Source organism: Acanthaster planci, linkage group LG19, assembly GCF_054643075.1.
Source record: "Acanthaster planci isolate LZ-2023a linkage group LG19, COTS_SCS, whole genome shotgun sequence".
In the NCBI taxonomy this organism is placed as follows: Eukaryota; Metazoa; Echinodermata; class Asteroidea; order Valvatida; family Acanthasteridae; genus Acanthaster; species Acanthaster planci.
Window position 1 is genome coordinate 2,379,102 of NC_141795.1, and position 26,160 is coordinate 2,405,261.

At 42.8% G+C, this 26,160-nt stretch overlaps 3 protein-coding genes across 3 annotated transcripts in view; all 3 read right to left on the bottom strand.

Annotated features, from left to right (window-relative positions):
• The window catches only part of fras1 (Fraser extracellular matrix complex subunit 1), a 117,288-nt gene extending 110,376 nt beyond the window's left edge, over positions 1-6,912 (bottom strand). Inside the window, exon 1 of the mRNA XM_022229248.2 lies at positions 5,871-6,912. Within this exon, the coding sequence (XP_022084940.2) occupies positions 5,871-5,958 (88 nt within the window). The 5' untranslated portion in view covers positions 5,959-6,912. The remainder of the gene's footprint in view (positions 1-5,870) is intronic.
• Positions 6,913-7,538: 626 nt separating this feature from the next.
• Positions 7,539-12,852, bottom strand: LOC110991193 (retinol dehydrogenase 8-like). The gene is made up of 5 exons (XM_022256444.2): positions 12,577-12,852; positions 11,004-11,172; positions 10,572-10,751; positions 9,962-10,058; positions 7,539-8,850 (listed from the first exon to the last, which is right to left on the bottom strand). The coding sequence occupies exons 1-5, from the start codon at positions 12,670-12,672 to the stop codon at positions 8,535-8,537; spliced, it is 858 nt and encodes a 285-aa protein (XP_022112136.1). The 5' UTR covers positions 12,673-12,852; the 3' UTR covers positions 7,539-8,534.
• Positions 12,853-14,668: 1,816 nt separating this feature from the next.
• On the bottom strand, positions 14,669-26,117 carry LOC110991197 (uncharacterized). Its single transcript, XM_022256457.2, has 15 exons — positions 25,979-26,117; positions 24,206-24,488; positions 23,411-23,555; positions 22,622-22,759; positions 22,127-22,235; positions 21,498-21,595; positions 21,170-21,249; positions 20,716-20,922; positions 19,508-19,582; positions 19,221-19,321; positions 18,628-18,755; positions 17,893-18,048; positions 17,533-17,760; positions 16,846-16,938; positions 14,669-16,319 (listed from the first exon to the last, which is right to left on the bottom strand). Exons 2-15 carry the CDS (start codon positions 24,337-24,339, stop codon positions 16,260-16,262), a joined length of 1,752 nt encoding a protein of 583 aa, XP_022112149.1. The 5' UTR covers positions 24,340-24,488; positions 25,979-26,117; the 3' UTR covers positions 14,669-16,259.
• Positions 26,118-26,160: the final 43 nt, after the last annotated feature.

The following is a 26,160-nucleotide window of genomic DNA, read 5'->3' on the forward strand; positions in this document are numbered from 1 at the left end:
ATCTGGTCATCGGCAGGGAGCAAACATGAGGGGTCACCAGCGAACCCGATACCCTGCGAAAGGTAAACAGGGAACCTGGTGGAAATGAATAGCATTCTCACTTCAAAATGTCTGAGTTTTTCTTATACTATTCATACGTACATGTACATGCATGTATGTATACACATTACACAATGATACATGTACACACATGTACAGTGTATATAAATATGCTAATGAATTTCACATATCACAGCAAGAACCCAGCAACTCAGACATGAAGCACTTATACATGTACATGTAAAATGCATCATATCAGTTGCGACTTTCTGCATACAGGTCACTCCATTATGTTGGGGCGCACGTACAGTGTACACATTCATGTACAAACAGTTTCGATAGGGGGTATTCAAACCAGACTTGTATTATTTCATTTTTCACAGCTTCATTGCAGGTATTTAAGAAAACCAAAGTTCACTCCGACTTGAACTTGTTTGACGGCATGACTCAGTCTGCCAACTTGGGTCCAATTAATCGCTGTCTCAATTGGCCTTCCGAAGCTGGATTTAGATGTAAGCCAACAGGTACATGTAGGCCTACAGACTTGAAAAGGGGGAAATAGGACAAACATTTTCAGCACGTAGGAAAAACCACAGCTCTACATGTGTAGCTTTGACCTTTCAGGTAGGTTGGAACCAGACTCAATTAGGTTCTAATGCAGAGCCAAACAAACTTTATTCCGTGGTGGTTAGTTTAAGGCCAAAGAAACAAGACAACCTGTGCACCAAGAATTTATGCAATGCATGCCGAGAAATTGTTATCAATTAATTGTTTCAGATTGCATCATCTTTAACTGAAGTAGGGGCCTAGAATTTCAAATTTTCTTTCAGTGTTTCAGAAAATTCAGATTTTTTTTCTTGTTTATCGTGTAAACGTCAATTCCTTCTGTACGGAATGGGTTAATGCTTTACGCAACCGAGGCAATGCAGTTGTACCGCATGCACTGAACCTTTGTGAAACATGATGGCCTCTTCGTGATGTCACCTTCCCCATTAAGCCTAACAGTACCGGGCGTTGTTTGGCTTAGAGTACTCAGTACTACAAAACACTACGTAACACTCTGAGCCTGAAGGACCTAGTGCTACAGATTACTACTTCTGGCTAGGTTTATTCCATTATTCCATTGTTACTCGTACAGAGAACAATGAAACCATGCAATCATAGTGCCACAGCACTGTATGGTACATTGTCTTCTCGATTGTATTTTATGGCTTCAGAGAATAATAATGTCATGTCCTCTTACAAGCGACAGGGCTGAGTACTACATTTTACTACTAAGTAGTACTTTGTAGCATTCGGGACTGCTAGGGTTAAAATCTGGACACAGAAATGTCCTTGAGGGTTCTGAGTCAATACATGTACATGTATGTTCATGTGTGCCAATGTGTTCCTAGCTCTATGGTAGGCCCGATCATCTTCCACATGAGGTAGGTCTTCATGTACACCGCATGTCAAACTTCGTTCACCAGTCTAAACAAAGCACAGTTGAACGTGATTAATGATACATTCCGTTACACATGGTGGACAAGGGTCGCATGGACTCCCTTTTAACATTAACTCATCTGATGCTGGGAGTGTAAATCTATCCAGATGTTGATGCCATACCAGACCCACAAGCCAAAATTGACAAGTAAGTTTTTCTCCCCATAATTATTTACATTTTGAAAGATATGATTTAAATACTCAGCACTTGAATCATGTCGGGTGAGCTAAAATGAAGACATGTACAAGTTCTGCATTGTATCCAGACGGTGGTTTTTGGCAGTCACATTTCCTGGGCATCTGACAGAAGTATAATTTGTTCTGAACATACATCTTCTTCAGGGGATATACAGCACATTGTTTGAAAAGGAGAGATATTTCAAAAGGTGTGTAGAAAGGTTTTGTAAAACCATTGTAAGGTTGCTTTTTTCAACCCCCAAATTTTATTCAAAAGATAACTATGACATAATACACGAATACAGGTTTACGTACACGATATACATGTAACTTCATGTTCAGGTGTGTTTAAATCTGTACTTGTTTATTGTACAAGCTCAGGTTTCAACAAAAATTGAAAGAAAGGGCCAAAGAGGTAATTGTGTCCAGTGAATCTTACCCTTAGTCTTTGTGGTTTGGTAAACTAAACAATATGTACTTTGGTTACTGACACAGACTGCCACTTCCTGAACTTCAAGTGGGTACAGTGTAAATAATCATACTTCGTAAAAATGGCCGTGGAAAAAAAAGTCATTAAAGTGCACGTGCCTGACACTTCCAAGCTGTCTGTGATCGCAACGTACTGGTACATGTACATGTACTGGTAGTAGGATGGTGGCTAAGGAACTTTCTGCTCTTGAGATTGAGACAACTTTCCCTCTGATGCCTGCTCCTGACTGACTAATTGTGCCTTCAGCGGCATCACCTAGGGAAAACGTGAACATCTGGCTTTCTATTTCTAGCTCTTCGCCACTGTTAGTCACCTTTCGCTTACAATCACGACCAAGTAATGCATCAATGGGTACTGTATCATGCTCAACATGTACATGTATCATGCATGGTACATGTACATGTACAATATACATACAGTATAGGATGCAACATGGGTAAACTTAATTTACACCAAACTTTTAACACTTGGTCAAAGTTTACGATTGAGGGACTTTTCGTATTTACTGAACTGCGGATAGAGTAGGCAATATGTATGCAGTGTGCCTGTGTACTATAACGTCACATCCCCGATACATGTACTCCGTAGTTTAGTACATTATTAATATTGGGCACAAATTCTGTGTACACGGACCTCTTTGCCGAAACAGTTAAGTGTGTTGCACATTCACTGAGCTCCAAGTGGAACACAAACAGTTGTGCAATTCCGCAAGCCTCCACATGTCATGTACCGTACCCCAGCTCTCACGATTACGACTTCTTTGTGCAAGGCATTAGCACTTGGTAATGCAGCTTTTAGCCCGAACCACCAAGCATATTGTTTGGCTTACACTGAGCCTGAAGGACCTAGCGCTACAGATTACTACTTCTGGCTAGGTTACTTCCATCGTTACTCGTACAGAGAACAATAAAGCCATGCATTTATAGTGCCACAGCACTTTATGGTACATTGTCTTTTCTACTGTATCTTATGGCTTCACAGAACAATAAAGTCATGTCCTCTTACAAGCGACAGCGCTCAGTACTACATTTTACTACAAGTAGTAATTTGTAGAATTATGTAGGGTTAGGGCTAAAGTAGAGAGTCCAAAGAATGCCTGCTGTTACTTTAGGGGTAGGGCCTAGTCCCTATGGAAAAGCCACTATTGACAGGGGGTGGGAGCATTTTACGTCTACATGCGGTACATGTACTGATAGATGTACACACATTGTACATATGCATGCTCTAAAACTGCTGCACTATACATAAATACGCCAAGTTATCCTTTCCTGACAGTGCTATTGTGTCTGGGGTGACCAATACAAAATGTCAACACCCCTTCTGAGATTGCCAAACCTGAACTGTAAACACCAAGCCAATGTCTCCATTCTGTCATCAGGTTTGGTGTGACAGTTAACCTCTGTTTACTGCTCATATAGGTTTTACCAATCAACTGAGGAGTGGATGGGCCCGCCAGTTCACTGTACATGTGCCTCCACACTTTGTGTGTACAGGTATACATGTACATGTACATGTACATGTACTTTGTAAACATACTGTAGTCTGAGGCAAACCGACATCTTACAGATATCCAACAGAGTGTTTGCATGGCTGCCATCTTGAAGGCCAACCCTCTTGTTTCACAGGGTATGCACAAAGTAGGTTTGCCGGTGGCACAAAAGAACTGTCCTGCAAGATGGCTACCACGCAAAGCCTCTGTATACTAGCTTAACCGTAGATTCTTCCTCAGAGAACAATTCCTTACCCAAAAGGCAACACAAATGTTAGCTAAGCTTTGCATGGGGCTTGATGCTCCTTCCAAAGTGAACAAATACAAAACATTCCAGTGGTTCATCCCTACCCTCCAAAAAAAAAAGCTCTGGGAACGCTAGGGTAATTACTATGGTGAAACAATACTCAAAACTCAGTTCCATGTTGTTTTCTTTTCAACTTGTAGGACAAAAAAGAAATGAAGGTGTGTTAGGACAAAAGATTTTGGACTAAAACCTTCAGACTGCGCCTTCCAGCTGAAACCGCAAACTAAAATTGGGAATAAAAAGAAGAAAGAGGAGGGTCCGAAAGAGTTGGCTTGAATTGTGACCCCAAAAAAATTACATGACCCGGCCATGCACCAGTGCAGTTGTGGGAAATTATTCTACCCCAGTGATGCGTACTTCGCTCTTGCTTACCAGCTGGTCACACCGGAAAAAATCAGGAATGCCTTGTACAGTGATAGCGCCAGACCCCTTGAAAAAGGTAAAAATCCAGGGTTGGCTTTCCATGAATCACAAAACCGACAAGTAGTAGACTGCTGCTGATATCTGCTAACTGAAGACAGTTTGTCAAAAAAAATATATACTTTTGCAAACTGATTGTAAAGTTTGCCATGAAGCAATATTCATGTTCTTTGTATTAGTAAATTAAATTTTCACACAAAGTTTTCAACCATACATTTTTCAAATGTTCAACTGCTCAGAAATTTCAAATCGCAGTCTAGAACGGAACTTCACAGTGAATTTAACACAGTCAATGGTAAATTGCGCAATTATTGAGTATTAAGTCATAGTACATGCCTGTGCATGAGGCTGAGAACCAGTCAAGGTAATTGGAACTAAAACTACACACGCACAAGTTCCATACATTTGGGCCTCTTTTATAAGTTGTGTTGTCCTGAGTGCCTCGAGTGTTTAAAAAAAACAAAAACTCCAACTTTCAAGAATTCAACCTTGTATAAAAACACAATGGCTTTGACGGAGAGAATTTCAACCTCAAGTCGCCAGTTATATTCTGATAGCATTCACAATCGCAGATTTCATGAATAAATCTTGGGTGGCACTTGGAGCAAGCATCGACACTCGTCCCAAGATAAACGGCACCTACTTGAAAAGGTAAGACTTCCCTTTCCTGGGCCAGAGCCCAGTGCAGTCTGCCCAACTTCATCAACCAGCTTCAAGTTCAAGACCTCCAGTAAACAAGGCACTTAGGTGTCCCTTTATTTATGGGTCTAGACGCCACACAACCCTTTTTTCTTGGTCTGGCAGAGTGAATGCACCTTCAGATAACTTAACCCCAAAATACAGTGCTTACCAGTAGCACTGTACATGTACATCACTTGCTGATAAGGAAGGATACCAGACAGACCCAGTTTTGCTGAGCTGAGAAAAACTCCCCGAGAAATTTACTTGCCATATGAAATTTTTCAGAAAAAGTTTCACATGTGGCAAGTTTTGGCAAGAATGATTTTCCAGTTTGTAATCATCAAGAAATTTCAAAAGAAACTATCCCTAAAAAAGATTGTTCCCAAAGCTAGAATATTTTACAATGGAAACACAAGGTAAGACAAAATATTTATCAAGAAAAAAAAATTTGTATGCCAACTTTCCAAAACATTTTAACACACGTGCAAAAATGCCATACACTACAATTATATACATGTATGTATATTTCCATGATTTACAGAAGGGAAGAGTTCCATAAACCAATAAACAATACTAGGTATATCTCCAAATGTTAGAACAGCCCTCGGAAAGCGATAAGATATTCCAAAAAGTGAAATTCAGCTGAGAAAATTCCAAAACATTTACTTAGAAAACACTTTTCGGACAAGTCTCATAGGTTTGGGCACAGGGGCATAAAGTGTTGTCTGTATATGGAAAATAGTAATTGATGACCACTAAACATCTTTTTTCTAGTTTGAACATACCTTGGACCCTCGCTGCATACAACAATATGGAAGCACCAAGGAGAATCCAACTTGCGTAGCAAGTTCTTGTCACATTACTCTTCGTCATTTTCAAGTCAGAATTGTCATCAGGAAATCTCCCTTGTCACATCCAAATGACGGTCGAACACATGCTGGTGATTATAATCCTCTGTGATGGATGCGGCAATGCCAATTGCTCCAGCAACGAAGACTTTCTCACTATTATTTCCGATCCCGATGCAGCTGAAAAAAAATTGTGCACCACAGAAAGATAAACTGACAATATAAAGTTTCCACAAACTGCTTGACTGAGTCAGTACAGTTTATGGTGCTGTTTTGATGTTGCTTTGCCCAAATTCTACAGGGGAGACAGTCGCATCCTTGCAGAATGGGGGCTCCAACTTTTGTACGAAACTCCCGTTCAGAAGAGACAGCAAACTAGGCCATGATGACGGTCGAGCAAAGCAAAAGAATGGTATTTCCTAGGCTAGAGTGATTGACGACGGAGGACGACTAAACTTTGGATGTTCAACTCAACATGCATTCATTCCAACAGGCCTGACACACATTTCCTGCAGATGTTACAAGAGGTACAGACGAACGCTTTCGTTTCAATCCACCATCAGACGACCCGAGCAGCAGGATGTTGACAGCTCTCGAGAAACCACAGCACTAAAGCTGGAAAACAGCCGGCACCGACCCGTTCGGATCCGAGGTGGCACGCAGTGAGGCAAAGACCCCGGTCAGTTCGGCGGTGAACTGTTCACGGCGCGTTGAACCCTTCAGACCCAGCGGACCACCAACGGCAGACCGAACAAGTCTTGTTACTTCTTGGGATGTTTTTCCCAACTGCCTAACACCAAACGCCACAGTCACAATCAGTCAGTTCCCTGGAAGTACACACCGACAATCCAGAGAATCTGCAGAGACAACTGGCACGCTTTTAAGACCAAAGTCGTCGGGGAAACACCCGGTGACCGTGAAGAGTTCCTTGAGGAGTAGAATCCTGAAGCGGTCGACGGCTGTGTTTCCGTGGCTAGGCCTCAAACGTGTGCGTGCGTGACTACTTACAGTACGTGCAAAGTGCATGAGGCTAGGCTGTACGTAAAAGTTGTCCTAAGTAAGTGGGCATTTTGTGACTGCGACTTTGGATTTTGCTATTGATCTGTGCAGCAATGAGCCCTAGCCCGTAAATGCTGGACCGCTTAACTAATCAGACAACGCAGTCGGCCCCCTAGCGTTCGTTTGTGTAACAAGCGCCCTTTTGAAAAACCTGCTGTTCTTTATGCTTGAGTGCACATGGGGTGAAATGAACAGATCTTTTCTCTCGAACCATCCCACAAAAAAGGAGCGAGATTATGTAGATTAAGTAAGCCGCTTTAACAGTGCTGCGGAAGTGGACCAGTCACCCGTGACATTTCAAAAAGGACCAAACAAACTACATGTACTTTAAAAGTTGTGCTAGGATAGGAAATGGTTTTGAGGGATGGGGAGAGCGTGGGAAGAGAAAAGGTTCTCTAGCTGGTGGCGTGTACCGGCTGATAGGCGCCCTCTGTTGACAGTATATTTCATTCATTTTTTTCCACATGGCAAGAATAAAACGTTGCCTCTCCTCGGACAAGTTTTGGAAACTTTTCCTGTCCAACACGTGCGCAAAAACACAAATCATTTACGGCAGCACTGTTTTATTGAAACTGCAGCAGAAAACATCAATCACGATAAAACACATCCCGTAGGAACTGCAAGAATAACATAGTTATTACAACCGTTGATCATAAAAAGTGGTAAGAAAACAATTAATTAAACGACCGTAAATGCCGTAAACTCCAATCATGGAGCACGCCACCACACGATAAGAACCCAGTGTTTGTCTCTGTCAACTCAAGAAGTTCCCACCCTGCCCAGTGTAGCTTAAAATTCCCAAGGAGTTTGTTGGTTTGTTTTGGTTGTTCTTACTTAAAAATTCATGTTGTCCATAGATAGTCTTTCAGAAGCATAAATAATTTCAAAGATGGATTTGCGCCGGGGAGATGTAAATTAATTTTGGAGTTTTGCCCTGCCCGACGTGTAATTTAACACTGTATGCTCAGTGTATGCCCCCGAAGGTTTGTGAAAAAAACCCATCCGAGTACGCTGGTGGGTTTTCCCACAAGCCTTCGGGGGCATACACTGAGCATACAGTGTTAAATTACACGTCGGGCAGGGCAAAAATCCAAAATTAACATAAATAATTTACAGTCGGTATATTTTCTTCATTCTCATTTAACGATAGTCAAGGGAATAGGCAGGATTCACCCATATTAGTATGTTCCATTAGAAGTTGAATGTGCACTCTTATTTCCAAAAAGTGAACATTTAATCTTAAAAACCCACTTCCTGCGACTGAAATCAATGAAAAGACGAGTTCGAGTCGATTTTTGTTCTTATTCTGATAGACTGAGAATAAGTTGATTAAACTCCAGAAATTTGTCATTCAAATAATTTCAGTCTTAAATATTTGAATGTTCTCGTTCAAAACCGTGTCATTCCTGTGACAGTCGGAGGCTTTGAAATTAAGAGAGCAAATTCGCGTCATTGTTTGCATTCTTTCCGGGTCTCGAATGGGCCTTTTTTTCACCCCAATCCCAGCTCCTTTATGATACATCGCTGCCTACAGTGTACTTCTCACTTCAGGGACGACAGGTAACTATCGCCCGTGGGGTCTGTCCACTTCCAGCCGGCGAGCTGCTTGACGGTCTCGTTGGCCTGGTATCTCAGGTGCGGGTTCTCTGTCTCCACGACCTCCTGGATCAGCTGGGCCAGGTCCTCCCCCGTCTGCATCGGCCCGATCTTGGCCGACTCGGCTGCCCAACCGTTCATCATGTCCACGTACACGGGCCGCAGGACATCGCCAAAGTCCTTGGCCTGCTCTTCGAACGAGACTTTGTAGAAGTTGGCGATGAGGTCGGTGGCTACGCCGCTGGGCTGGATCAAACTGACTCTGCGGGGGGGGACCAATATCTGACTGTTGTCAAAGTTGCAAATACTTGCGAATCGATGACGATATTCCATATACATCGCTCTTGGGTACGTCGCTCAGTTTTTGCGCAATTGCTCAATCATAAGCAAGTTCGATCAAGGACCGTAGTTAACCCCCCCCCAACTCTGATTGAACGTACGCTAGCCGACGATGGTTGGACTAGTCTAGTCGACTATTTGCGACCAGCCTGTCGAGGTTGATTGCATCGTTGGTTGCCATAAACCATTTTTAATAGCACGGTGCAGAGAGGACCAGTTATAAAAAAAATGCCGGAAAAACAATATGTCACAAGTAAGCGACCATTTTCTCTTTAATCTTTTGCTATTTTGTCCTTCCTTCGGCTTCCTTTCACCCCTTCGGCCCAGCGACCTGACAACTGTCGACTAGAGTCGTTAGCACTTCAACTTCACTGCACATGCGCTGGTACGTCACAAACCAGCCATTTATTAACTGTGGTGGTCCTTGATAGAACTTGCCACTTATTGCACGATTTGTTGATAAACTACACCATCAGCCAACCTCTTTTCCTTTGTGAAAAATTGAGCTCAAAAATCTACCCCAATCCCGTACGTGTTTAACCAGTCAAGCGTATTATTATACAGAGCCTTCTCGTTGACGCACTTTATTTGAATGCACAGGATTTGGTAGATTTCTGTGCTCAGTCTGTTGTCGGTTATTACCCACTATGATGAGTCTGAGAAAGATCTGTTATGGGAAATCACAATGGGAAAGATTCCCTTTCCGTTCACGTTATAGTAAAGCGCAACCTGGTCGCACAGTACCGTCGATTTAATCAATCTCGTCACTCTACAACAAACATCCGTCATTGTTACGGTGTCTACTCCTTGTGTAAATCCAAACACAAACAGAAACGAAACAGAAGCAAACAACAACAAACAACGGTCGCTTCCCAAATTTTCACGCGATTCATGCTGGTCAGATTGCGATGATATTAAATTTATACTCACCAATCTATTTTCTCCCCCAAATTTTATCTCGTATGGCTATTGTTTCTAACATACATGTACATGTACTTGGAATCTATATACATGTATGTGGCAGGAATGTTCACCTTATGTTGAATGCATCCCGCAGAACCGGTGCTATCGATTCGGAGTACCCCTCCAGAGCAAACTTGGAAGCCGAGTAAATGCCGAAGAAGGGGAGAGCTGCAATGGACAATTTGGAAGTTGGGCGTGATTCGGATTGAATTGGATTGGGTTTTGGTTTGGGTTGGGTTGGGTGCAACAGGTATAGGTTGGCCTATAATTATTAAGGCAGGGTCATACTTGAACACAAACGAATATTTGTGACGTTAGATCAAATATTCGCATTGTTAATTCGTAATAGTTTAACACATTTCACCTCAAGCGAAATTTCGAAGCAAATTTTTCGTGACGTCAAATTCGCTTCGCTTTCGCATTCGCGTTAAGTATGAACCAGCCTTGAAGCTAGTTGAATTGGGCTGAATTTGATTCGAGTGGGTTGGTTTATGGCTACAACCCTGGACAAATCTCATTGGAACATGCCTCCCTCTCGCCCCCTGTCAATGTTATTTCTCCCTGGGTAAGTTGGGCCGAATCTTGGTCCAATAGGTTACCGCAACATTGAACGGGGAGGGGGGTGTTTTCACTGCGCTTCGCACGAGGTGTTCCAACTATTTTATATTTCACAATGCGTACCATTGATTCCAGATGTGCTGCTGATGTTGATGATCCTGCCAGACCGATGTTCTTGCATCGTGGGAAGTACGGCGCGCGTGAGGCGGACAGCACCCCAGAAGTTGGTATCCATCATCTCTTGACACCATTCCAACGATTGGTGGAAGATGGCATCACAACCGTACGAACCAGCATTATTCACTGCACAGAAGAAAGACGCGGATCGGAAATGCGAACTTCCCAGCAAAACAGATCTGTAATAATGCGTCTAAATAATATTTAAATAAAAGGCATAGGCCTATTAGAGCGGGGATATACCCAGCAAGAAATGAGACCGAGGGGTACCCCCCCCCAACATGTCCAATCCCTATACACATTCCAGACTATGGGCCCAGGAGGCAACTCTGCCACCTCGCTTATATAAGTTTATATGCATTTTCAGTGCACCATTACCCAGGACATCAATCTTGCCGTCCTCGCGCACGATGTCCTCCACCAAAGCCTTAATGGTCTCGTCCTTAGTGACATCCAGCCGTCGAACGAACAGCGTGTTGTCCAGGGCGTCCCCACCTGCTGTCTCTAACCTCTCTTTCTTCCCGAGGTTTCTCATTGTCGCGTACACCTGGAGGGACAAATTCAGTGCGTCTTCAAAGTAAGAATCGGGGATCTCTCAGTAGTGTCATGTGCTACACAATATTGTCAGACTCAATCCAATAGTTTCAACCTCTGTCATTCTGAGTCCGAGGACCAGCATTTGTTGTTTTTGTTTTGTCTTGTTTTGTGTTAGAGTGTTTGTTTACAATACTCTCTCTCTGTATCTATATCAAAACTTTAGCCAGTGGATTTCTCTAGTGCAACACCAAGAAAAGAAAGCAAAGCAGAAGGAAAACATGGACCAGAAAACATTTTTTTTTCACTGAGTGGTAGAAATTTGGCTTAGGGTTGTGTCTACCTTTTTGTGTAGGCCAGCCCACCAGCCATTCTTGAACCACCAGCTATATGCTGAGAGCGTCAGCTACTTTTGAGCCAACAACTACTTTAATGCATTTGGCGGGAACCCCTCTGTCACGAAATGTGCTTGCTTTCCTTTGGAAGGTCTCACTCGTTTTTTATTTACATCAATTGGTATATCAATGTAAACTTCTATTTTCCAGCCCAACCTAATCAACATCAGATCAACCTATTTGGACCAGTCCTGACCCAAACCAGCAGAACCCCTACAATCCAAAACTTGCGTTGGTCGGTTTTATCAAATAAGTTCACGAACTTTGATCATTTGATTTCGCAAAACAAATGCACCGCTCATATTGCATTGCAAACCGGCCTTACCTGTTATTGCTTCCGCCATTCGGTGCTATCGTGTAAGACTCGATAAAAATAGCCAGGGGAAAATAATGAAGTGTTTGTTAAAAAAAACAAACAAACTATAGTCCAAGATCTCCAATGGACCCAATTTGTTGTGCTGAGCACAGATGGATTAAATAAAATTAAATGAATGCATTATTATGCCTGTGATTTAACTTTTAAAAAATGCTGGAAAATTACCAGGTCAAATGACCAAACTCCTCCATCTCACAGGTTTGTAGGTCCAGGAACAAACCTTTTTTAAAAGAAGATGGTAATATCCAAAAGGCATTTCTATTCCTCTTCGGTTTGCGCTCTCTATGAAGCAGAGGGGCCCAGCCTGTAATGTCTTAGAAATGCTGAAACGGGGGGGGGGCTTTAGTTAGGGCCGGGATGATCCATCTCCAAAATGGAAAAAGGGACAATAAGTGTCGTATACATGTATGTCAATAAATGTTCGAAATAATCCGGTAGTTAGGATGCATGTACGGTACGTGTAACCTGTTACTGGATTTGGTTAAGAGGCCCAGTGCTGGATTCAGCAGGCTCGGACACGAGTCAAGTTTGCAGATGCGCGCTTTCCCAACATGGGATCAGTGCAAGCAAACCCGAAGCCCGAGAAAATAGAAAAGACACAGGCCTTCCTATGTCGCAGGAATCAGTAGAAAGGTTCTTCACCAACCTTGTATCTGTGTTCGGGATCCTTGGCCAAACGCACGGCTGTCGCTAGTCCAATCCCAGAAGAACAGCCCGTGATCAAAACGATGTTTCGTGCCATTCTCCACAGTTTGAAACTCCTTGAATACTCGAACTAAGTGTTTACTGCCAGGACAACCAAAGCTGCATTTATTCTTCGTAAACCAGTCGAAGACTTTACCGCATAAGCGTGGAAATATTCCCAAAGAAGTTGATTCAGACAAGTTCAACTTCGGTAAACAACAGCGAGGAAAGATCCTATTCATAACCAGTGGGGTTATATTTAGCAACAGTGCAAACATATCGAAAAGAACAAGAGAGTGTGACCATAAACTACAAGGTCCAAAATACAGGTGCACTCGACGCTTCCTTGATAGTCAACCCACGAGCTAGATCACATGCAGACGTGCACCAAACCAAGCGGAGAGTTCCTCGTGTTTAGTTCCAAAGCATAGTGGGATTAGTACGATTACACTGTATTCCCCAACGTTGAATTTTCCCCTGGGGAAAAGCGAGGATGACGACGAAACATTCAGCCCCAGTAGACAACTTTTTTGACGGGGAAAGTGAGAATAACAAGACGAGTGCGTTATGTTATCCGGGCCCTCTTTCAAGGGTAACTTTGGAACCTAGGGAGCGGGATTTTCTGAGGGGGAACCCTTCAGTTTCTGTTCAAACTTACTAATTAATAATTGGAGGCAGTTGCATGAAAACCTTGTTCCAAATATTGAACACGGGGGCGTGGCATGAACTGGGGTAAAATCGAAATAGTGCGTGCGTTCGTCTCCATATATCCCACCCCTGCAACTGCGTCTACTCATTAGCGTGACCATTTTGAGAGGAGGTAGGAGGTAGGCCTCCTACTTCCGGATTCAAAAAGACACACACACACACACACACACAAAATAAACAAGACAGACAAAAATACAAATGACTTCATACCTTATAAATTTTCTGTAGGAGATAAAATCACACACTTTCATTATCTTTACTTCTTTTAACATTCATCTCCTATAACGGGGAAATCCACTGTTTTTTTTCCGAAAGGACAGACACCAAGTATTGCCTCAATTGTCATATGATACAGAGACAACTGTTACAGAGTGCCGAAGTGAATACGTCACACGCACAATATGTGTAAAAGGCATTAGCGCTAGAACCAGCGCGTGAACCAACACGCGCGCGTACTCCATTCGTTTGTACGACACTTTCTGGTTCACAGTGACGTCACACTTCGGTACGAGTACCGAAGTGAAAACGTCACGCGCACACTTATGTGTGTAAAAATCATTAGCAATCTAATCGAACGCACCCAATAATACCCTACCCGCGCGTGAACCAATGCACGTACGTACTCCATTCGTTTGTACGTTATCTACTGGTTCTAAATGATGTCACACTTCGGTAGTCTATCCGGCTCGTGTGACGTCACTTCAGTTTAAACCACACCCAATGCACACGTAGCCTGCAAATCGTGGCGAGTCTGCCTTTGTGACAAAGTCACTTACGAACGGAATAGAGTATCGAAGTGTGACGTAATTAGTGTGAACCAGAAAGTGCAATGCAAACGAATGCAGAACGCGCGCGTGTTGGTTCACGCGCTGGTTCTCACCGTAATATCTTTTACACACATCGTTGTGTGAACGACGTATTCACCAAAGATCGTATAGCGCCGCTTAGCGGCGCAAGATGGGAAACTTCACCATGAATATGCGTAAAACGTTGTTATCACATGGGCGCCATTCTGGTTGGACTACGACTGCGCAGTGCATGTTAATGCGCCGTAAGCGCCTGTATAGACTGCCGAAGTGAATGCCAAAGATTGTATAGCGCCGCGCTCATGTACGTGTTCGACGTTCATGTGTATGCGTGCCTGCGCGCAGGCACGCACACACGTACGTACACGTGAACGTTCACACTCGAATGGCGCTTATGGTGATAACACCTTTATGGTCGAATTACTCATCTTGCGCCGCTACGCGGCGCTATATGATCTTTGGTATACACGTGGTGGAATACAAAACTCCATCATGATCAATCTACGAGAAACCATAATTTTGTACATGGAAGGCATGAGGTTAACAGAGAGACAGTAGTTCTTATGTCATAAATCATCCCCAAAATTGACAACAAGGAACCAAAATAAAAAGTCAAAGAAATGGTTGGTAGGTTGTTAATGGTTGAAAGAGGCAGGTAAAGACTTTCAAAAATAATTTAGAGCACTACTACGACAACAGAAGTGTAATTTTGGGTTGCACTGGACAGCAGCGGGACGGAGATTTTTTACAAACAAACCGCGCACCCCTGCATGTAAATAATAAGAATGATAAATATGGACAACATTCTGGTCAAAGTAAACTAATGCTGTGTGCCGGTGTGAGACGATGGCATTGATTAAAACAAAAAAAAATCATGTCGATGTGCACTGTACATGCCCTTAAAACCAGTTTCTGGAGAAATTACTCAGTACATAAATGCATACACCCAATCACTGGAGAATACTGAAAAATATTTGGTTTGAATATGGACCACATACTTCCTAAGTTTACAAAATATATTTCAAGATTAAGATATTTCTAACTATCTAGAACACTGTACAAATAATATTACAATACACCTCGGTGTAAAGGCAGACAACAGAAAATTATCATATAATATTTATATTACAGGTAGTTTTCATGGTCATGAGACGTCAGAGCGTACGGAAAGAGCTAGCCATTTCCCACCATTTAGGGTCCTTTTCCGGGGAGGGGGGTTGGAAGAGTTCCTCTGATTGATGGACTGATAGTTCTGGAATTATGTCAACTCTAGGGCAGCACATGCACAGCTATGTTAAGCACCTTTTTGGTAGAAAATATCTCAATACATGTATAGGAACCATGAAACACCACAACTTTTCCTTCAGCAGAAAAAAAAGAGAGAATAAAAAAAACTAAAAAACGACTTGCACATCTACTCGCCTAGGCGTCAAAACAGAACCCCTTAGATGGTGACAAGGCACATGTTGGCTGTAGTATATATGTCCATGGTACAGAAAGTGTATGGGTAACAACGTGGGTCAGAGTGAATTATTACATTTGACCGTTCCTTCTACGAAGCAATTACTTAGCGCTCAATGACGCATAAACCAACAGCTAACTGGGAAAAAAGCACTTCAAAACAAAAAAAAATCATCTTTATAGGTGTTCTGGAAATGCTGAGTTAATGGTGCACGCTGAAAGAGAATTTTCCCAGCCAAATCTCATGAACATAGCCCCTTCTCAAAATGACAGACACTTTCCTGAGATTTTCTAGTGAAATGAAACTTTCAAATGTTGACAGCAACTTTTGTGTTTCAAAGAAAATGATGTTCCTTGCTTTTGTTTGGATGCTACCGTCATCTTGTATGCCCTGGTATAGGAGCAACTTCTCACAGCTAAGAGTGAAAAAAAGAAAAAAAGAAAAGAATATTTCTTGCTTGAAAGATGTTCACATTTGCCCTCCCCAACTGCCTGGTTAAGAACAATGCCTGATTTTCAACAATCAGCGGCAGAAATACTGCTCAGTCTCTCTGACCATCTTGGTTGTAAGACAGTACTGACAATCCGTGTTACTCGCTGAAGACGACCATAAATTACTTAGCATGTAGAAAAAGGTAAATGATTACAGAAGACTAGTCATGTTTTCTCATCAAGGATAGCTGTTGAGCAGATCCGTCTTCTCGCCTATCCTCACGAGTCGTTCGTGTTCCTGCAGTGATCGAAATTTAAAAGATGTGGATACAACAAAATAAAGTGGGGAGGTCTTGTTGGTGAGGTAGTTAAAAAATTCTGCAAAGTTTGCACACACTGTGCTTGAATGTAAGACATAATACATTGCCGTGGGATCCATGCACTTAAGCACAGGCTTAAATACCATGAACACTGTGGAACTCTTGATCAGTAAAAAAATGCTGGTCCATTATTTAGAGTCCAACCCGAAAAGCTGAATGTGAAATTTGTCCGAAACATGAGTACTTTATCATGGGTAAAGGTTTCTGGCAATCAGCGCTAGAATTCCCGGTTGGGTGAAATGCGTTGGAATTCATCCAAACCCACAATCTCAATTTCTTGCGGGGTGTGAGCAAGGTCTGTGGTCGTGTAAATATCCGTCATCGTACTCCCCCATGGTCACTGGCACTGCACAAGTATGGACTGACAACTGGCCTGACTATATCACAGAGCGGCTGAGCAGTGGATGTACGAGCTGAGCAGGGCATCGAGGGTATAAGGCTCACCTTCGCCGTTTCATTCAGTATGATCCTGTCTTCTTTCATCATCATGCGATGTTGCTGTAGGGAGACGTACCCTTCCTCGCGATTCACATGGCTCTGCAATGGAACCAAAAGCAACATAAAATCTGATTAACCTGTTATTGCTTTTTGATGATTAGAAAGAGATCAAATATTCGTGACGATGCATCTCGTCCAGTGAGAATTTTTCGCTGGAGGGTTAAGGCTGCAGTCTAGACTACCAAAAGTCCTAAAAAGTCTTCATAAGCCCATCAAAAGTCCTCACTAGTCCATCACAAGTCCTGACAAACCAGCAAGTCCTCACAAACCTATCTTAAGCCCATCACGTCCTCATAAAGCCCATTATAGGTCCTCACATCAGAAAGTCCCCACAAGCCTGAACTAAGTCCTCACAAGTCAATTACAAGTCCTCACAACCACATATCCATTTTGGTTCCAAAAAATCCACACAAAGCAGCCGATGGTTAGTCAGCTGGTCTCTGTGATGCCACCTAAATATAGACACATTCTCTGATCTATTACAGTAGCCCCCAGTAAAATCACCCACCAGTTTGGAAACGAAATTCGCACAACACACCACATCCTACAAGACCTCTGATCACTACTCTTTTCTATATGTGGCTCAGCCCTGTGGTGTCGGCACCCCCCCCTCCGAGAGACCCATCCCCCCACCTTGTAGAGCTCCGACTGCTCCCGCAGCAGTTTCTGCTCTAGTTCCTTCTCCTTCTGGTAGCACTCGATCATCTGCTGCTTGAGGCGCTGGTCGTTCTTGCGCCGCAGCTCGGCCAGCTGCTGCTGCATGCGTTTGCACTGCTGCTCCCGCTGCTTGCGGGCGTACTCGCTGGTGCGCACCCGGGTGGACAGGTCGTGCTCGATCTCCTCCTGCTTGGTGACTGTCCTCTACAAGAGTGAAAGAGAGAGAGACGATAAACAGGATGTGTTCAGAGGTGCATCAAATGCGTTAGTGTGTAAATTATAAACAGAGCCACGTCCATGACACCATTTTTCTGCCTGTCTGTCTGTCTGTCTTACCACGGCGTGCTTGAGGGTGTCTTCGTATTCTCTCCTTGTGGCATCGTACTGCTTCTTGCTAAACCTCTCCTCCCAGTCCTTCAACTCCTTCTCGTGTTCTTTCTTCTTGAGGGCGGTGATGTGCTGCAGTCGACGCTGCTTCTTAAGATCGTGGCTCTGTGAAGAGACGATGCGTAACATGCCGTGCCAATTCTTGAAGCAGGCTTTTTATGTTCAAACTACTTTCTGTTGAAATTCAGCAATAATATCATACACAAAGCCCACTACAAGAATTGATTTAAGAAAGTATTTCAAGTATTACTGGGGCAGGGTGCAAACTTGTCACATAGGAATTAGAAGAAAGAAGAAATTTCAATCTCATACCTCCTTTCATATAAATTTCATAAATGATTGGCCAAGTTTTCAAGGTTTTTAAGCCTCTTTGGAAAGTTTTGCATCTCGGGCAAGAGCACCTATCCATGTCATTTTGCAGGCTGATTGAAGCAAATAATTACGAAATCTGATTGCTCAAATACAACATTAAGAAGGCCTGCCCTCTGGAGACCAGACTAGTAATACTTTGAATACTTTTTTTTCAAACCTCATAAGTGAGGCTGAGCTTGGAGTTAGTTCAAATGGAACTGCACAAGAGAGGGTAGCTTTTAAACTTCCCTGATTGGGCTACCACTGAGATTACTATTCAGTGATTCATGAATATGCATAAGGTGGAATATCATCTGCAATGCTTCCAAATACCCGTAGCTTCTGTTCAATCTTCTTGTTGGTGTGATCCAGCTTGGCGGTAAGGGCGGCCTCCTGTAGCTTCCTCTGTGTGGTGCTGTTCTCTTGCAGACGGTTTCTGGTGTCTAGCAACTGCCGTCCACCTGATGGTAACAGACAAATAAACAAGTAAACAATGTTCAGTTATACAAGTAGACAGGGGTAATACCCTAGGCCCAACATTTGGGATTTGAAGAGTTTCAAAATTTGAGACAGTGGAGGCGTGTAACACCAGAATAAAGACTGGTGCCTGACATAAGTTCAATACCCCTTAAGTCGATCAACTGTATCAAAGAGACGTCTCGTGCCTCATCTCTGCTTCCTTACATTCGCTGCACAGTCATGCCACCAGACTAATGAATGGTCAACCTTTACAAAAAGTTGGACGGGTACCAGTCCAGTCTTGGGCTTTGAATTCAAATCACTTGGCTTCACTCTCATGTACAAAATGTTTCCGGAAACACTCCTGTAAAAACTTGAATCGAGACATCAGACATTGCTGGCCAAAAACAAGGGTCCTTGTCTCTGCCTCTGCCGTGGACTGAAGAGTGAGTTAAGTTGGTCTTTACCATCTCTGTTCTTTTCCAGCATGTTGACGCTGAACTGTGCCAAGTCCAGACTCAACCGTCTCTTGTTGTTCTCAAACTGACCAGCCTTACTCACGTTCCTCCTAGAAACGGCATGAAGAGAAACAGAATAGGATGTCATGACAATTCCTCTCCCCAGTCCTGAATCTCTTTAATTTCAGTTAAATTCTGAAGTAACCACAATTAACTAAACAAATACTGCAAGTTGCTGTTTTCAAAATCAATAAATAATGGAATCTGACAAAAGGTAGGCTGAGCCTGTTACTTACCTCAGCTTGGTGTCAAAGTGTGTCTCCATCTCATTGTCTGTCTTGATCTTTTCCTTGGATTCCGTCTTACTGTCTCTGAAAATGGACAAACAAGTTTGAAGACGGAAATCAAAACGGGCAACATCATCGAGTACCCCAACCACGGTGAAAGGGGAAAAAAAAGCTGACCTCAGTCTTTGACTCTTGAATAAGTCTTGTTTCATAACCAAAGGGAATACTTTAAACTGTCAACTGCTTCCTCCCTGCAGGAATGATATTTGTATCGACCGACGGGCTCAGGGAGAATGCAATTAACAGGCAGTAACGTGAGGTTCCACCCTGAATATCCTAAAAATCTGCTAAAACCTGGAGGTACACCTCAAAGTTACATGCTTAATTTCAATTTATCTCCTTATTAACGGGCTTAAGTATATAAATGGAGAAGCTAACGATCATTTCATCCATTTAAAGGTCAGTTTCAAACTGTCAACTAAACTGAGCCAGGTCTTGAACATCATTGGACTGTCTGCTCTGTTGGGGAAAGGAAGGAGTTGCTGAATCGTGGCTTCATCTCCATGTCTTTGTCCCTGAACTCCTGTAAGAGACCTAGTCTCTTATAGAATACCGAGGTGAATATGTCACGCGCATATTATGTGGGTAAAAGGCATTAGCGCGAGAACCAGTGCATGGACCAACAAGCGCACATGCTCCATTCATTTGCACGACACTTCCTGGTTTAAAATGACGTCACACTTTGATACAGGACTATTGTACCTCGTGGTATGGTCCAATAAGAGATTTAGTCTCTTATGAAATCCTTATGTAATATACATCTTAAGTGCCCAATCAAACCCTATTATCAATTTGTGCTTAGCCATTTAACAAGTTGTTTCGGAACTGCTTAGAAGAGACTTAGTCCCTCATGGTATGGTAACGTCCAAATTAAAATGAATCTCATTCCATCTTTGGGTCGATAGTATACAGTTCCATTTCCTCTGACAAAACACAGCTCCTTATTGCACCAAAAAAATCTAAAGTTGTGGGGGGGACAGTGACGAAGGCACAGGCAACGAAAGGTCTTGCCCAAATTTCTTGGCAGCGGCTGAGAAATAACACACAAGTCTATGGAGGATGGCCACAGTGGCCGGTGAGCCGTTTCCACAGACGCAAGTGTTAATTCAAGCCGCAGCCAAGCCATTGGGACGTGCGCCGGGCCCCTTCCAACTGACTTGCTGGTGTCCACGGCCGTCTTGCGCTGCTTCTGGGCCTCCATGTTGATGGTCAGGGCAATCTCCGCCAGTTCCTTGTTCAGGGCAAAGGTCTCCTCCTCCTTGGTCTTCATGCGGTCGGTGAACTCCTCGCTCAGCTTCTGCACCTCGGCCCGCCGCAGCTCAATCTCGGCAATCTTGGCCCGGTACTTCCTCTCCAGGTCTCCACTTTTGTTTGGAAACAACAGAACAGAAGAAAGCTCACAACAACACATTTTGATTCATTTGGTCTGTGTTGCATCTTGTCATTTGAGCCAAGCTAATACACTTTGCAAGTGGTTAATGAAAATATAATTACAGGATTAGCCAGATCTATCCCAGTTAAAAAGTTTCTACACACTTGAGGAATACTAAGCATGTTGAGCTTGTCTCTGAGACGACACAGCATACATGAGGACCCTGTTGATTGTCTTACATTGTAAGAAATGATTTTCGGTCTTCATCCTTGATCTGTTGATCTTTGTTTATGGCCTTCTCAATTCTGTCCTTGGTAAGCTGTGGATGAAAAAAAAAAAAAAAAATGAAAAGAGGTCAAAACTCAAAGCAATCGGTTTGTTAACATTTCTTTAGAAGCTCAAAGGTAAAATAAATGTACCTTACAAGGGCATAATAGCCCTAACAGCCCCAAATCCTCCAATTTCAATATGATTTTACTTACACCCTAGGGGGTAAGGGCTAAGTGCACAATTCGATTCTAATCTGTTGTTCCTTCAGATTGACAAAAAAGAAAGACTGAGACGTACATTCTCCTTCTTGTGGATGTGGTCGTTTGTGATGAGGAACTCTTTCTGTTTGTTCTCCAGTATCTTCTTGGCTTCTGCTTGCTTCTTACGATTTATGGCTGCAATCAGGTAAACAAAAGAGGAGAAATATTCACAGAATTTGTTTTTTTTTCTGTCTGAAATCACCAAGTTTATCCGCGATCCGTGAACAAATGGTTTGCCCTTTCGTATTACAGTGAAATATTTGTTTACAGACAACTGCTTGGTGAAAATTTCTGTGATTTGAAAGCATGATATGCTTACGTTACGCACCTCGTGTGGACATTTCTTTGCTTTTGAGTAAAGAAAATATCTATGTTTGAAACATTAAATTCTCTTTTAAGTCAGATGTTTGTTGATAGTTTCCACGACCACTCCTCGTAATTTTTCACAAGATAACTCTGACCCCTAAAATGCCCCTAAACCTGTTCCTCAGAGAGGTAAAAGCCTTGTGTGGACCCGGCTTAGTCCACGCAAGGCCTCGGGAGGACCTGGCTTAGTCCACACAAGGTGTGCAAAGGCTCCTTCGTGCGGACATATTTTGTTCTCAGGTACGCAGTGGGCTTGCAAAACAAGCTCGGGAAAGCTGAGATGGTGAAACGGGCCCTTACCGAGCTCAAAATCCTTCATGGTCCTGCGGAGCATGTGCTGGCTCTTGATGATGTCCCCCTCAGATCTCTTCAGCTCCCTCTCCTCTTGCTTGTGTTGCCACATGTGGTCCTGGGTCGGTAGAAGTCCAGAGAAGATTGAAAGGAGTGCATATTATCCCCCCTCTCCCCGGATAAAAAAAGTTTAATCTTATATTTAAGACTACCGTGCAAGAGGTAGTGTTTTTCAACTTTGCAGGGGACTGCGATGCTGATCAAGCTTGAGCCTAACCAATAACGAGGAGTTTTATAGTTTCTTTGAGTTCTTCACTTCTGCAACAGCGTCATAAACTGTTGTAATATGGTGACAACAGCATCACTCTACAGTAGCATTAGAAGAATTTTCTTCAAACCAAACTCGATTGGGACAACACTGAGAAACGGGCGACAGGTGTTGGTTTGAAAACAACCACCCAAAGAAATTCAGTGGTTCCCCTGTAAAATACAGCCCGTCCTTACCTCAATGATTTTCATGCGTTTTTCGTAGTCCTCTTTGTCCTTTTCTACTCTGTTTAGCAGATCCACCACTGTGTCCATTTTTGATCTCTCCTGACCTGGTTTCCTGCCAGTGCTGGTGCTAACTCCTAACAATCCCACCTATCCGAAAAACACAGGTCATAAGAAAAACATCATCATTTGGAGGCATAAAAGCTGATATTTATGCTTACTATAATTTTGGATTTGTTTGACAACAGTATGCAAAAAAATGCAACATACCCAAAAGCTGATATTTATGCTTACTATAATTTTGGATTTGTTTGACAACAGTATGCAAAAAAATGCAACATACCCAATTTTTCACTGGGGCACATACGTTAATTGCAAGATCCCACTAGATACACTTACTTCATAGCATTAAACTCATTATCTTCTTGTCTTCCAGCTTACAAGAGATAAACCAAATCACAGAATTTCATCTTCAGAACTCTGATACAAGTACAGGAGCAAGCTCAGTGGTCGAGTGGTTATTAAGACGTCTGCACTAGTAAGCGGGAGGTCACGGGTTCGAGTCCCACCTGAGTAAGCTTGTGAATTTTTCAGCTCTTGGACAAGCACCGAGCACGCGGTGTTTGCAAATGCAAACCGGTGTCAAGGCAAGAGGTGTTATTAAAATTGACATCTCCCTGATACAGAGTACATCTTGGCACACAGGAGCAAGTAAAATCTCGAGATGAAAATGGATCTTAAATGTTGCAAAACCGGCCTCGTGGCTTGAAAACCAGAGATGCTCTTGCCGCATGCGGTTACCTGAGTTGGCTTGGGCTGCTCTTCGTCGTCAGGCTTCTTGGGCTTGTTGCTCTTGGTCTCCAAGACCTTCCCACGGACCTGGAAGGAGTGGGTGTACTTCTTGGAGTCCAAGAAGCCCTCCGGGCCGCACTTCCTCTCCTGCTCCCTGCCGAGAAAATCCGTCAGAGTTGGGGAAATTTAAACGAAATCATTGCAAAAAAAACAATCATACGGAAGAAGGCTGGCTGTTGGCTGCTTGCGTGCTGATACAATAGACAAGTGGCCATCTTAGCCATCTTGAGAGCAGTTCTGGAATAAAGCACCGTAATGCTCGCCCTCATGTCTGGGATCCAAGTCCTGTTGCCATAACATTTAATTTGCTCATACACGTATTAACCATTTGTGGGCAGTAACATCTTATGACAATACAACTCAAGGTGTGTTTATTATTTTTGCCTAAAATCTGGACTTTTTAAAATAACAAGATATGACACCCATGATTGATAACTTAGTGGAATAATTCTTGAGAGTCACTCGTACAAAAATAGTGTGAAATTGCTTGCTGTATCGTCCATTGTCTTTTCTACACTGGGCAGTATTTCCTAGGATGACTGGCCGTGGTTTCCAAAGACTAGTCAGACTTGCCAATCATGTACAAAACTAACAAGTGGTGCAAGAGCAGGTGATGCCTAAACCCATTACTACCATAAGAAATCGCCAGAAACTGTTTACACAGGCCTAAGGAAACTGTCCAACAATATTTGCGGGTCTACACATTCGCAAACAACAAGGGGTCGAGATTTCTAGGACATTTACCTGAGGAAGGCGGCGTATTCCTTTGCCTCCTCCCCTTCATCGCTGTTAAAGGAGGCCAGGGTCTCGTAGCGTGACTTCACTTTCTGACCAGCGTCAAAGGGCATGGCTAGCTTACCGCTCGACATAGTTCTCATGCCAGTTTACCACTTACGAGGGTTTTCACTTGCCAGGTTTAGCTAACACTCTTTAGTGCAACTTCAGTGAAGATTTTTTGCAATTTGGATGGATGGGTAGATCATGTATTTATTCAGCTATCCCAAGAATTCAAGTCATCAGTCACGGGCTGAGGGAGAGAAAAACAAATGCAAATTAAGTCACAGACAAGCATGAAAAGATGGTTATTTCATATGGTGGTCTAAGGTGGACAGGAAAACGTCGTGTGTGTAATTTTGAACGTTGTGTTTGTAAGTTCCAACGTGGTGTGTGCAGTATCAGGTCAACTCGGACCAAAACCAACTCTGACCCATGCCAACTCGGACCTGAAACCAATTCGGACCAACAACCAACTTAGACCCACCGAGCCTTACACTATTTCTGCAACTTTGTGATAATTAATGAAATGCGCAAAGCCCGACAGCCCCAGCAGCAAGGCTTTCGGCATGGATCCCAAAATATGCTTCCTCCTATAGATGTTCCGGTTTGAAACCAAGACGATTTCTGCCAACTTCAATTCTTTTCAGCAATACACTAGATAATCATTTACATGTAACACTTTCATCAAACTGTAATCCTTCAGTTCCCGTTTCTCATACTGTACCATACCATTTAGATATCAATCTAACGTCTGTGTTCAGTAAAGCATTTTCACATTTCAGTGGAAATCAAACTTCATTGCCTATCAGGCATCAGAAGACAGTGCTCTAATTACCTCTGACATTTGTTGGTATGGCTAATGTCTGAAAGTTTCCTAAAAAGCTATAGGATCTGTCAATCATTCGAACTATACATGGCGCTGCATGTACCAATGCACAGGGATTTAATCCACACACATGGCATGGCACTGACTCACAAAAGGTGGCAAGTACATTCGGCATCCGTTGACTTAAGTAGGATATGGACAAATAAAATCTTAAACTTAAGATTTTCTTAAGTTGAATAAGATAATGAAAGGTTGAAAAAAATAGAGGCAAAAAGTGTCATTTAGAACACGCTGATAATTAATCACGCACAAACTGAATGTTGACTCGGAGCGGGTCCGAGTTGGCGCGAGTCTGAGTTGGTATTGGGTCCAAGATGGCATGGGTCCGAGTTGGTTTGGGTCTGAGTTGACTCGAAACCGTCAGTGCATGTTTGAACGTTGTGTTGACTCCAAACCGTGTGTGCATGTTTGAACGTCCTGTTTGTGAGTTTGAACGTCGTTTGTGCGAGTTCAAACATCACCTTTGTGAATTGTATCGATTAACATTGTGTGAGTTACAAAAGTTATTAAACTAGACAAGCAAGCCTGTTAAATGCAAGGTAAAGGAATAAGACTCTGGAACTTAACAAGTGAATAAAAATGAAAAGGCGGCTACGGCCTACTTGCTATTGAGCAGTAGGCCTAGTACTAGTACTAGTCATGCTATAGTGACAGTACTCGGTACAGTAGCCTTCATCAATCAATCATAGGTTCGCACAAGACTAACGTGAGTTGTTTAGACTTTAGTTCCTGTCTAACGTTTAGTTAGACTGTCAGCTAGCCTATAAATCAACTCGATTGAATGAACATAATAGAACGGTACGTATACTAAACAAAACGTCAGGCTCACACATTTATACTTTACGTTTACTTACGTCGTTTGTAACAATTCGAAAATTTCTCCAAGTCCAAACCCCGCATCAGCAAAGTTTTTAATTCGGCAACGCTGTCTCTCCGTACCGTACAAATTGATGCCGCTTAATTGATCGATGAGGGCGCTATGGTAAATCCACGTTGCCATGCATTTGATACTGGAGTCTGATGGCTGAACGAAATG